The sequence below is a fragment of the Salmo salar genome, chromosome ssa07 (assembly GCF_905237065.1).
Source record: "Salmo salar chromosome ssa07, Ssal_v3.1, whole genome shotgun sequence".
NCBI lineage: Eukaryota > Metazoa > Chordata > Actinopteri > Salmoniformes > Salmonidae > Salmo > Salmo salar.
In genome coordinates this window covers 58,025,810-58,038,409 of record NC_059448.1, presented here as the reverse complement: position 1 = coordinate 58,038,409, position 12,600 = coordinate 58,025,810, and the positions used below count along the sequence as shown (strand labels likewise).

The window sequence follows — 12,600 nt, the reverse complement described above, 5'->3', positions numbered from 1 at the left end:
GGGAAGGAAAGGAAAGGAAAAGAGAAGGAAGAAACTACCAGGGGAGGAAAGGAAAGGAAAAGAGAGGGAAGAAACTACCAGGGAAGGAAAGGAAAGGAAAAGAGAGGGAAGAAACTACCAGGGAAGGAAAGGAAAAGAGAGGGAAGAAACTACCAGGGAAGGAAAGGAAAGGAAAAGAGAGGGAAGAAACTATCAGGGAAGGAAAGGAAAAGAGAGGGAAGAAACTGCCAGGGAAGGAAAGGAAAGGAAAAGAGAGGGAAGCAACTACCAGGGAAGGAACGATAGGAAAAGAGAGGGAAGAAACTACCAGGGAAGGAACGAAAGGAAAAGAGAGGGAAGCAACTACCAGGGAAGGAACAAAAGGAAGAGAGAGGGAATAGGAGAAACAGACGTGAGGTAAAACAAAGAGAGAAGAGAAGAACCGTGGAGACAGAGAGAGTGAGACCAGAGAGGACGACAGAGAGAGCAAGCGGAAGGGAGTTGAGTTGAGACAGGTGGTGCTTTTTCATCCAAGCCGCTGTGAAAAGAGGGGCGGCTATTGGCTACAATTGTGCCAACAACTCGTAGCATCAAGGACAACTTTTCCCCTCGAAGGCTACAGTGGGTTTTTTGCGGTACTTCTTACTCACTCACTCAGCCTTTTAACAGAATAGGCTAAGTAGAAAGGACTATTTAAATAGTGGACACGTTTGTTTTCAATGTAACACTCAAGAGATAACAGGCAAGAGATAAAACGCCAACCTTCGACTGGTAATATTTTTTTTTACGCATGAGCATCCCTCTGAAAGAAGGTAAGAGACTTATGTTGTTGTGTGGTGATGGTGTTGGATTGGGGGCTGTAGTCACTGCTGCATGTCCGACATTTATATAGCAGGTGGAGAAGGTTGGAATTAAGGCTTAAATTAATGCCGTCGCCTGAAATCAATGGGTTTTTTGAAGGATATTAAAAGGACAGTTAAGCTGACGGTAAGAGCACCGGGTAAATATCGTTTTACTTTAATCCTCCCCGTGAAAAGATGTCCTCTCCGAAGCGCGGTAACCGTGCTTCTCATTCAGTCCGAGCAGAAAGGGAACCTGCATCCCAGGCTGCTGTAACGCCTCCCGGTTGTCAGGGGGGGTTTTGTGCCTCTCTGGTGCCGTTATATTTCACCACTGGAGGGTGTGTGTGTGTGTGTGTGTGTGTGTGTGTGTGTGTGTGTGTGTGTGTGTGTGTGTGTGTGTGTGTGTGTGTGTGTGTGTGTGTGTGAGAAAGAGAGAGCGATAGAGTGAGAGAGAGATGGGTTTGTGTGGAGGCTAGGAAATAACACGCTGTTATTCGAGTCGATGATGTCCGTTTGTAGACGTGTGTCAACAGAGAAATTTGTCGCGACACCGTTTTTCGCCGGATTAGGGGGCTACTTTACCCACATAACCCCCTGTCATCCCATAACAGTGTAACATCTGTCAAGATCTCTCTTCTTAGCATATATGATGCCATTTTGTCCCTCAGCATATTCCTTGATATTCTGAGCGAATAATTGGCGTGATTATGCGGCGGATGAAGGAGGGAAGGTGGGGGAGGTGTAAAGGCCAAAATGAGAGCAATAGGTGGTTGTGTTCTCTCTTCATCTCTCTCTCTCTCTTTCTCTCTCTTTCTCCATCTCTCTCATTCTTTCTCAATATTTCTCTCACTCACTCTCCATCTATCTCCCTCTCCACCTCTCTATCTCTTTCTCTCTCTCTCTTCATATTCTGCCTTTTTCCTTCAACCCTGTTACACAGATGGACTAAAACATCTCCCCGCTTTAAATTGGCTGATTATGAAGATAGGACCGCATTGAAATAATTCAATCCATGACAAAAGGTAATTATAGGCAGGTAATACCCTGTCAGTTTTAATGCATCCCATCACTTTAACTGCCGAGGAGTTTTTTATGCCCTTCTCATTACCGACCAGCCTTTTAGTTTGCATCCCAAATGGCCCCCTATCTCCTTTTGACCATGAGGGCCCAGGCCCTGGTCACTGGTAGTGTGCACCATAAGGAATAGGGTGCAATTTGGGAAGTATACTGTAGACTGAGCATGACTGGCGTGCCCCTGCATGCCAGCTGTTGACTTCTTTACCTCTCTCTGTCTCTGTCTCTCTCTCTACCACTCTCTTTCTCTGTCTCTCTCCCTCTCTCTTTCTCTGTCTCTCTACCACTCTCTTTCTCTGTGTCTCTCTATCTCTGTGTCTCTCTACCTCGCTCTTTCTCTGTGTCTCTCTCTCTCTACCACTCTCTTTCTCTGTCTCTCTCCCTCTCTCTTTCTGTCTCTCTACCACTCTCTTTCTCTGTCTCTCTACCTCTCTCTTTCTCTGTGTCTCTCTACCTCTCTCTCTCTGTGTCTCTCTACCTCTCTCTTTCTCTGTCTCTCTCCCTCTACCTCTCTCTTTCTCTGTCTCTCTGTCTCCCTCTCTCTTTCTCTGTCTACCTCTCTCTTTCTCTGTGTGAGTCTCTCTACCTCTCTCTTTCTCTGTCTCTCTCCCTCTACCTCTCTCTTTCTCTGTCTCTCTGTCTCCCTCTCTCTTTCTCTGTCTCTCTGTCTACCTCTCTCTTTCTCTGTGTGAGTCTCTCTACCTCTCTCTTTCTCTGTGTGAGTCTCTCTACCTCTCTCTTTCTCTGTGTGAGTCTCTCTACCTCTCTCTTTCTCTGTCTCTCTCCCTCTACCTCTCTCTTTCTCTGTCTCTCTGTCTCCCTCTCTCTTTCTCTGTCTCTCTGTCTACCTCTCTCTTTCTCTGTGTGAGTCTCTCTACCTCTCTCTTTCTCTGTCTCTCTCCCTCTACCTCTCTCTTTCTCTGTCTCTCTGTCTCCCTCTCTCTTTCTCTGTCTCTCTGTCTACCTCTCTCTTTCTCTGTGTGAGTCTCTCTACCTCTCTCTTTCTCTGTGTGAGTCTCTCTACCTCTCTCTTTCTCTGTCTCTCTCCCTCTACCTCTCTCTTTCTCTGTCTCTCTGTCTCCCTCTCTCTTTCTCTGTCTCTCTGTCTCTCTACCTCTCTCTTTCTCTGTCTCTCTCCCTCTACCTCTCTCTTTCTCTGTCTCTCTGTCTCCCTCTCTCTTTCTCTGTCTCTCTGTCTCCCTCTCTCTTTCTCTGTGTGAGTCTTTCTCTCCCTCTTCCTATATTTCTCTCTCCCTCTATCTCTCTTACAGGCTCCCTCTACCTCTCTCTCTCTCGATCATGTTGTCTCTCTTCATCCCTCTGTCTCTCTCCTCTTTCTCTGTCTTTATCTCTATTTCTTCAGCTCTCTCTCCCTCTCCTGTGTTTTCAGTTTCAATGTGGTATGACCTCTGATATGGCCATTTCCCCTCTTATAACTGTCATTTCTATTAAAAGGAACTTGAACTTCCACTTTTCAATCAATCCTCACAGTCTGGAGGTTGTGTGTAACGTTCTTTATTATAGCAGGAAGAAAAGGAGAATAATCTAGCATGTTAGACATCATTAACCCTCCTCATTAGATAACGTTTCTTTAGATGTTCATTTAGCTCTCTTGTTCCTGTGCACTGGCTATGTGCTATATCACACTATTTATTTAACTAGGCAAGTCAGTTAAGAACAAATTCTTATTTACAATGACGGCCTAGGAACAGTGGGTTAACTGCCTTGTTCAGGGGCAGAACGACAGATTTTTACCTTGTCAGCTCGGGGGATTCGATCTTGCAACCTTTCAAGTGACTAGTCCAACGTTCTACCCACTAGTCTACCGGCCGCTCTAACCACTAGTCTACCGGCCGCTCTAACCACTAGGCTACCTGCCGCTCTAACCACTAGTCTACCGGCCGCTCTAACCACTAGGCTACCTGCCGCTCTAACCACTAGTCTACCGGCCGCTCTAACCACTAGGCTACCTGCCGCTCTAACCACTAGGCTACCTGCCGCTCTAACCACTAGGCTACCTGCCGTATTGCATTGGACATACCAATATAATTAGTATGGATGTCTTGACATGGACAGAGATTGATTCACACGGTTTGGAAAACGGGATAGTGATCGCTCTGTTCGCGCTTCACCTCGCGTCACCCCTCACCATAAACGGACGCGTGTAACCGACTGAGGTGATTTCAATAACGCATAATGATAAATAGTAACAAATAGCTTGTTGATTAAATACTGTATAAACCTACAACTCCATTAGCTGTGATATAAATCAGATTCGGTGTCCAGAAGGTATTGGGAGCTGATGCACCCAACTTCATTTCATACTGTCATTTCCTACCGTGATATCTCTGAAGGAGAGTTGGCTTCATTGACTGTTTTCTGTGATTGTTTCACAATCTAGGACTGTACAGATAATCTATTCGCACATCACAGAGATACAGTAAAAAACGTTACTTCCGCTGTGTGGGGGGGGGGAAGCTGAAAAACTGCGTCCCCTGTTACTCTGCATTAAAAATAATGTTTGAGAAGAAAGTGAGGGAGGGGAGCGCGCCCACACTCATACGTGCATGCGCCCCCCGTTACTCTGCGAGTTGTCGGTAATAAGTGAATGACCTTATCGTTGTCGTCGTGTAATGGTCTGTGTGGTGGTGAGGGATTAGGGTTTGAAGATAATAAAGCAAGGCTTCACTGTTTCTCCTCTCTCAGTCTCCCTCAGTGATGCACGGGAAGTTACCCTCAACCAGAGAGTAGTTGATAGAGTCTAGAACGGCCACACAGCGGATACAGTGGACAAACACCTGTAGCCTTTTTGTTGTTGTCCGTACGACTGCCTCTTCTCGGTTCGTTCGTGATCTGATGATCCATGAGGACCTCATTATTTCAAGACTGCTGAACATCACTCCAATCTGTAGTCCGTCGCATCGCCATGTCAGTTTGGTGAACTTTACGCAAACGAGAGGATATATATATATATAAATATATAAATATAAATATAGCTGGAGTGTTGAAGCACGGTGGTCCTGTTCTGAAGTTAGCCGTCTGTTCTGCGTAACTGGCTGGGGCTTTAGAAAGGTGAGTTGAGGAGGAAGTATTTTAATAACATATTACATTTGGATTCTATTCACTTTTTTCTATTATATATGCGTCGATGACGCACCCTGATGAAAGTGAGTTACTCATTCCTCATTGTTTTTAGTTATATTTTAACGTGCTTCTACACCTGCATTGCTTGCTGTTTGGGGTTTTAGGCTGGGGGTTTCTGTACAGCACTTTGAGATATCAGCTGATGTAAGAAGGGCTTTATTAATACATTTGATTGATATTGTTCTATTCCATTTATATTACGGTCTGCTTCTATCCCGTAATGACCTGTTATCATCTTGTTTTGTTCCTTGATGCTCTGGGTTTTTTGTTTGTTTGTTGGTAACATTTCATCACTAAGACATGTTGTGGATTTTCAGATGTGTGCTTTTGGGATGTGTCACTCTTTTTCAGGTGTGTCCTTCCAAAGAGGTGATGGCCATTGTTGTCTACCTTTTTTAAAAGAGAATCAAATAATGTAGACGTTTCTTTCAGATCGACATATGGAAGGACCGTTGTAATATGGACCGATTATTCTGAAACGTAACAACGTGAAGGAAAACAAAATGGCATTTAGGATTTATTTTTATTTTTTATTCATCTTTATGAAATATGTCGGATAGATGCCACTGGATTCTCTTTTTCATTCTGGTATGAAATAGCCTAAAACTCTCATTACTAGTTAGGGCACTGTATGTGCACTGAAAAACATCCCGCTGAAAAAACGGTTTTGCAGAGATCCTCAACTGGTGGCCTGCGGGCCGAATTTGGCCCGGGGGAGATTTTATTTCTCCCTCACGTCAAATTTTCTAAACAATTGTTGGACATAAAATACAACAACAACAAAAAACACCATCAAATCAGCTCCAAGTAATTTTTATTTTGGAAATCTGTTCCAAAGTATTCCCATGTATAATAGAGATATATATCTGATCCATACAAATGGTAAACAAGGTTTGAAATTATTGTTTTAGACAAACACTTAAAAGAGGTTAATCTGTTTGGGTTTTCTTGCGGTCAATTTACAGTCTACAAATGATTTGTAATTCTATTTCGGCCGCCTGACCATCCTCGTCCTGTGTCTGAATGTAGTTGATGATCTCTGGGGTATATAGACTGTAAGGCAGAGCACGGTAGGTTTATGTTAGGAGATTAGGGCGCTGCGAAGGGCTAAACATATGCCTTTGTCATCTGCTGTCATTTTGTTCGCTGCCTGTCACTCGCCAAGCACCCTGCGACTGACTGTGCTGTGTGCTGGCTGGACGATTTCATTTCATAGTCGAGCACTGTTGTGACAAACGCGGTTTTTACATCACCGTGTGGCTCTGGGCGATAGCGGACCCGTGCTTCTCTCTCTCTCTCTCTCCTTTTTCTCTCTCCTTTTCTCTCTCTCCGTTCTGTGTTTGTGCGTTGCGGAGGAGGTGGGATTGTTACATATAACAAAAGATAGCCACCCTCGGTGAGAAAACGGATCGTGCGCGCATACAGCTGTCTGATTGCTCACTTGGCTGTAGAGAGATAATCCATCCATCCGTTGAATTAGGATTCTGGGGTCGGACTGATCTCTTGTTGCATGGTGGTTCGGGCTCCAGAAGAGGGTCAACAAATGCAGAAAGGGGAGAAAAGTTTCGGTAAGAGAAAGAGGGGTTTTCTTAGCGGTATTGTTCTGTGTCCAGCCTTGGATTGTGTTTGTAAATGCGTGGCTCTGTGCTGTTATTCATTGTTGTTTCTATGTGATGCGCGGAGCGGAGAAGTTGGACAATGTTTCAGTCTGTCTGATTATCATGTAACCCGTCCTGCATGTGGAGTCTTATCTATCCGTGCTGTAGCAACATTTACTGTTCACCGTTTAGGCTGTATAATCTAATCATTCAATAGCGATTGAGAGGGGAGGAAAAAAAAACATCCAAAAATACATTTACAATGTAACACAGCGTTTTGAAGACTACGAATTTCTCTCATTCCATCTCTCTCTTATCTTCTCTTTCTGTTCTGTGTTTTATTTTCTGCCGTCGTGTTACGAGCTGCATCAGAAAATGGGAGTTCTCCTACGGCAGCCTTTTTACCGAGCACTCTGCTGCCATGGCAACCGTAATTAAACCGATAACGGGGTGAACGTGTCAGCATCTCGGTGTCGCGCAGCTGTGATGCGGTTGAAAGGGAGGGGGAATCAAATTGGTACTTTGCTGTTTGTTCTCTCTCTCTCGTCGCCTCGGCGTGTCAGGCAGCAGATAACATTTAACATCCGGTTTTTGTTGTTGTTATTGTTGTTGTTGTTATTGTTGTTGTTGGGGGGGAGATACCGTGATACACAGGAATAGGCTACCGTGGGCTATGTGATTCGGATTGTGTCATTAGTCTCTCTATCCTACAATGACAAGAGACAGAGGAGGCAATGCTACAGCATCCGAATGATTGAGCCTACCCGCTGGGCACAGACGTTCATACAACGTCTATTCCACGTCGGTTCAACGTCGTTTCTTTGAAATGACGTGGAAACAACGCTACATTCAAAAAGTATGTTTTAAGTGGGTAGGCTATAGAAAAATAAAAAATATATATATATTTAGGTCCCAGAAAGCAGCTGTAATTTCCTTCCGTTTTATGGAAAATTGCTATTTTGTTCGACGTTTCCCCTCCCTCGGCAGGAACATCGACGTGGCCCAAAATGAAGCTATCCCGACGGCACGTAATAGCGCTTCTGTTGCTTTGAGAAACTCATCGGTCGGGGAACCAATTCCGCCCGGTCCCAAACCTATGCAGAGTGAGAGGAGGGGAAACCGGGGAGTCGAAGCTCCTACTACTTTGGCTTGTTTGGTCGGTAATGAGGGGCGGTGACTTTGTTGTGCTATAACGGGGATGAAACGGGGCTGTGTGCGGATGAGTGGTATTAAACAATAAGCGCAGAGCCCCTCACACAACTCAATCAGGCCAATTAGCGGATCAACGGTTTAAAACGCAACAGAAAGAAAACGGCGGTGCTTCGCTCGTTACGGCGGAACCAGTTTGATGTGCATCCTTGGCGTTTTCTCCCTCTCTGATTTAAAAAAAACAAAAAAACATTCCTTTGAATAGGATCTCAATGAGAGCTTTCAGGAAAAACTCTAGTCGCTATTGTGTTATGTGAGTAATGTATAGGCTGGTCTAGTAGAATGACCCAGACTGAGGCCCCGGTGGAAGGTCTTGATAACGGAACGATAGGGGTTTTGATGCATCATGGCCATGGTCGTGTTAACATTGTAGTGAACAGTGTTCACATAATCAGAAAGATCATTGTCGTTGACTTTCTATGTAGGGGATCCGTTGTCAGTAGATGAATTCGTTTAGATTAGAGTATTGTATTGTCTGTTTTCAATAGACTGTTGTATTTGCAGACGCTGGGTTATGTCATTGTACCACTTGTTACTATGTAATAATCAGAGCCTTTTCCTCGTACAGTTTTGGGGAACAGTGTACTTTGACAACGCAGCCACAAAACACATAAACAAATAATTGTTTGCAAACAGTCCTACACTCTTCAGGGAATAACAAATACATTTAAAGCTCAGCCCTGGACACAAGCTGAAAGAGGAACTTTCAGAGTGTGTGTGTGTGTGTGTGTGTGTGTGTGTGTGCCTGCAAGCGTGTGTGTGTGTGTGTATGTGCCTGCGAGCGTGTGTGTGTGCATGCGAGCGTGTGTGTGTGTGCATGCGAGCGTGTGTGTGTGTGTGTGTGTGTGCATGCCAGACAGTGTGTGTGTGTGTGTGTGTGCATGCCAGACAGTGTGTGCGTGTGCGTGTGTGTGTGTGCATGCCAGACAGTGTGTGTGGTAAATAGGGGGTAACAAAGGGAAGTGGGGGTAGGCTCCCCTCCTCAGGTTGGAGCCAGAATACTAATTGAGGGCGAGTACGGGCCCCCCTCGCAACCTCAACAAAGCTGCTTCACGCCCCTAACCCCTAACAATACCCAGAAACCTGCACTACTTAGACCACTCCCTGTCCCACTAGAGAGAGAGAGAGAGAGAGAGAGAGAGACAGAGAGAGAGAGAGACAGAGAGAGAGAGAGAGGAGGACAGGGAGAAAGAGTGGAGATTTGTAGGAATGACTTTTGGATCCATGGCTTCATGTATGTATCTTTGTGTGGGTGTGTGTGCATCGTGTGTGTGTGTGTGTAGTGTGTGTTGTGTTAAGAATGTAAGTCTACATGGTGGTTTTCTCTATGTATTTGCTCAAGATCTCCCCCAATGCTTATCAGCGGAGCTGTTTCTCTTGGCCACTATCAAGTTAGCATTAGCTGAGCACTAACAGTTAGCATAGCATCATCTGAGAACTAACAGTTAGCATAGCATTATCTGAGAACTAACAGTTAGCATAGCATTATCTGAGAACTAAGAGTTAGCATAGCATTATCTGAGAACTAAGAGTTAGCATAGCATTATCTGAGAACTAAGAGTTAGCATAGCATTATCTGAGAACTAAGAGTTAGCATAGCATTATCTGAGGACTAAGAGTTAGCATAGCATCATCTGAGAACTAAGAGTTAGCATAGCATTATCTGAGAACTAAGAGTTAGCATAGCATTATCTGAGAACTAAGAGTTAGCATAGCATTATCTGAGAACTAAGTTAGCATAGCATTATCTGAGAACTAAGAGTTAGCATAGCATTATCTGAGAACTAAGAGTTAGCATAGCATTATCTAAGAACTAAGAGTTAGGATAGCATTATCCCTGTTGGTTTTCACTGGTCTAACGTGCTCTTCTCCACCCCTCCCAGGTATACAAATGTCCTCCCTCCAGCATGCGACAGAGACACTGTTCAAAGTGTTCATTGTTCTTCATCGCTCTGATATCTTTCTTCTCTTCTCCTCCCAGGTATACAAATGCTCTCCGTCCAGCCGGACACCAAGCCAAAGGGCTGTGCCGGCTGCAACCGGAAGATTAAGGACCGCTACCTGCTCAAGGCCCTGGATAAATACTGGCACGAGGACTGTCTCAAGTGTGCCTGCTGTGACTGCAGGCTGGGAGAGGTGGGCTCCACGCTCTATACCAAAGCCAACCTCATCCTCTGTCGGAGAGATTACCTACGGTAAGACAATACTTCTGATTACCACACTGCTGTCCTGTAACGGTGCGTTCTATCCACACAACATTCCACCATTCCACCATTCCACCCTTCCACAATTCCACTCGGCTAACTTCACATTTGTTGTTCTAGCATATTTGGCACAGTGAAGTAGAGACCTGGTTAGCTACCTTCAGATTAATCCCAGTGAAGTAGAGACCTGGTTAGCTACCCTCAGATTAATCCCAGTGAAGTAGAGACCTGGTTAGCTACCCTTATATTAATCACAGTGAAGTACAGACCTGGTTAGCTACCTTCAGATTAATCACAGTGAAGTAGAGACCTGGTTAGCTACCTTCAGATTAATCCCAGTGAAGTAGAGACCTGGTTAGCTACCCTTATATTAATCACAGTGAAGTACAGACCTGGTTAGCTACCCTTATATTAATCCCAGTGAAGTAGAGACCTGGTTAGCTACCCTCATATTAATCCCAGTGAAGTACAGACCTGGTTAGCTACCTTCATATTAATCCCAGTGAAGTAGAGACCTGGTTAGCTACCTTCATATTAATCACAGTGAAGTAGAGACCTGGTTAGCTACCCTTATATTAATCCCAGTGAAGTACAGACCTGGTTAGCTACCCTTATATTAATCACAGTGAAGTACAGACCTGGTTAGCTACCCTTATATTAATCACAGTGAAGTAGAGACCTGGTTAGCTACCCTTATATTAATCACAGTGAAGTAGAGACCTGGTTAGCTACCTTCAGATTCATCCTTTTACAGGACCTGTTTCCTTGTTGTGTTATAGATGTTATTGGGGTTAGGGGTGTTAAGTTAGAGGTTTAATTGGGGTTAGGGGTTTCACTGCTGTACATTGAGGCCAGAAAAGCGGTTCTTTATAATCCTCCCATCGTTTAAATCTGCCTTCAATGACTTCCTCTTGGCTTCAATGGAGGTGTTGAAATGAGGAGGGGACTGTGTTCAGTTGAGGACCACCCTGTATTCTCGTCTCCCTGAAGGGACCCCAGCTCCAACCTAGCTCTATGCTAGAGGCCTACCTGCTGTGCTACAGCCAGCTGCCCCCTTTAAAACTGTTAAATAGCTTCTGAAGGTTAAGAAACAATAGCTACACTACTGTAGTCTCTGTGTAAGGACTTTTGCTTTGTGACAAGTCTGTGGTTTAAAGAGAGCTGAAACAATAGCTCTGTAGCTCCTAGTTTAACACTTCTTTGGAATCGGTGTCCTGGCCACGGGACGGTTGAGCTAACGTAGGCTAATGCGATTAGCAAGAGGTTGTAAGTAACAAGAACATTTCCCAGGACATAGACATATCTGATATTGGCAGAAAGCTTACATTCTTGTTAATCTAACTGCACTGTCCAATTTACAGTTGCTATTACAGTGAAATAATACCATGCTATTGTTTGAGGAGAGTGCACAGTTATGAACATGAAAAGTTATTAATTAACAAATTAGGCACATTTGGGCAGTCTTGATACAAAATGTTGAACAGAAATGCAATGGTTCATTGGATCAGTCTTAAACTTTTCAAACACACTGCTGCCATCTTGTGGCCAAAATCAGAATTGCACCTGGGCTGTAATAATACATTATGGCTTTTCTCTTGCATTTTAAAGATGATGGTACAAAAAAAATAAAAAAGAACGTTTTTTTTTTCTTCTGTATTATCTTTTACCAGATCTATTGTGTTATATTCTCCTACATTCCTTTCACATTTCCACAAACTTCAGTGTTTCCTTTCAAATGGTACCAAGAATATGCATATCCTTGCTTCAGGGCCTGAGCTACAGGCAGTTAGATTTGGGTATGTCATTTTTGGCGAAAATGGGAAAAAGGGGGCGGATCCTTAATTAAAGACATCTGAAATATTAGCTCTGTAGCTCCTAGTTGAAAGGGATACTTTGGGATTTTGCCAATGAGGTCCTTTATTTAGTTCCCCAGAGTCAGATGAACCCGTGGATACTATTTTTATGTGTCTGTGTGTTGTTTAATTAAGGGAAGTTGCTAACTAGCGCTAGTGCAATTGCGAACTAGCGTTACCGTCGCGCGAATCTACCTCTTAACTTCCTTCATGCTGGACACAGAGACATAAAAATGGTGTCCCCGAGTTCATCTGACTCTGGGGAAGTAGATCAAGTACCTCATTGCTAAAATCCCGATGTATTCCTTTAAAGGAGAGCTGAGGAGAGTCAGCCTCTCTGCCTTTTTCTTGCCACAAGCATCCGGTGAATGATGTCCTATAATCTGTCTGTCTGTCTAACACAACAACCCTAGATCACAGTAACACATATTCTCAGCTTCTCTCATCCAATAGGCTACTGTTAAGTAGCACAGTAATATACTCTCATGACCTTCACCAGAGACGAGAAGACAGGCTGCTTGCAGGTGAAACTCTGGTCTGTCCCGGAGAGACGTTTCATTGTCCCTGTTGAACACTGAACAGTGTTTTGTCAACCGGTTTGCATGCTGATAGTAACATTCACCCTGAGCTCCTGGGTTGGCCTCCAAATCAAATCAAATTTTATTTGTCACGTGCGCCGAATACAACAGGCGTAGGT

At 44.2% G+C, this 12,600-nt stretch overlaps 1 protein-coding gene across 5 annotated transcripts in view; it reads left to right on the top strand.

Annotated features, from left to right (window-relative positions):
* Positions 1-366: 366 nt before the first annotated feature.
* LOC106609843 (LIM domain only protein 3) overlaps positions 367-12,600 on the top strand; it is a 143,441-nt gene continuing 131,207 nt past the window's right edge. The window contains exons 1-3 of one of the 5 annotated variants that reach the window (XM_045722366.1): positions 368-791; positions 1,762-1,843; positions 9,828-10,041. In XM_045722366.1, the coding sequence (XP_045578322.1) occupies positions 1,834-1,843; positions 9,828-10,041 (224 nt within the window). In that variant the 5' untranslated portion in view covers positions 368-791; positions 1,762-1,833. Of the gene's footprint in view, positions 792-1,761; positions 1,844-4,433; positions 4,968-5,991; positions 6,608-8,953; positions 9,081-9,827; positions 10,042-12,600 lie in introns of those variants that run through there. The other 4 variants (XM_014208864.2, XM_045722367.1, XM_014208862.2 and 1 more) reach the window with 4 other exon arrangements.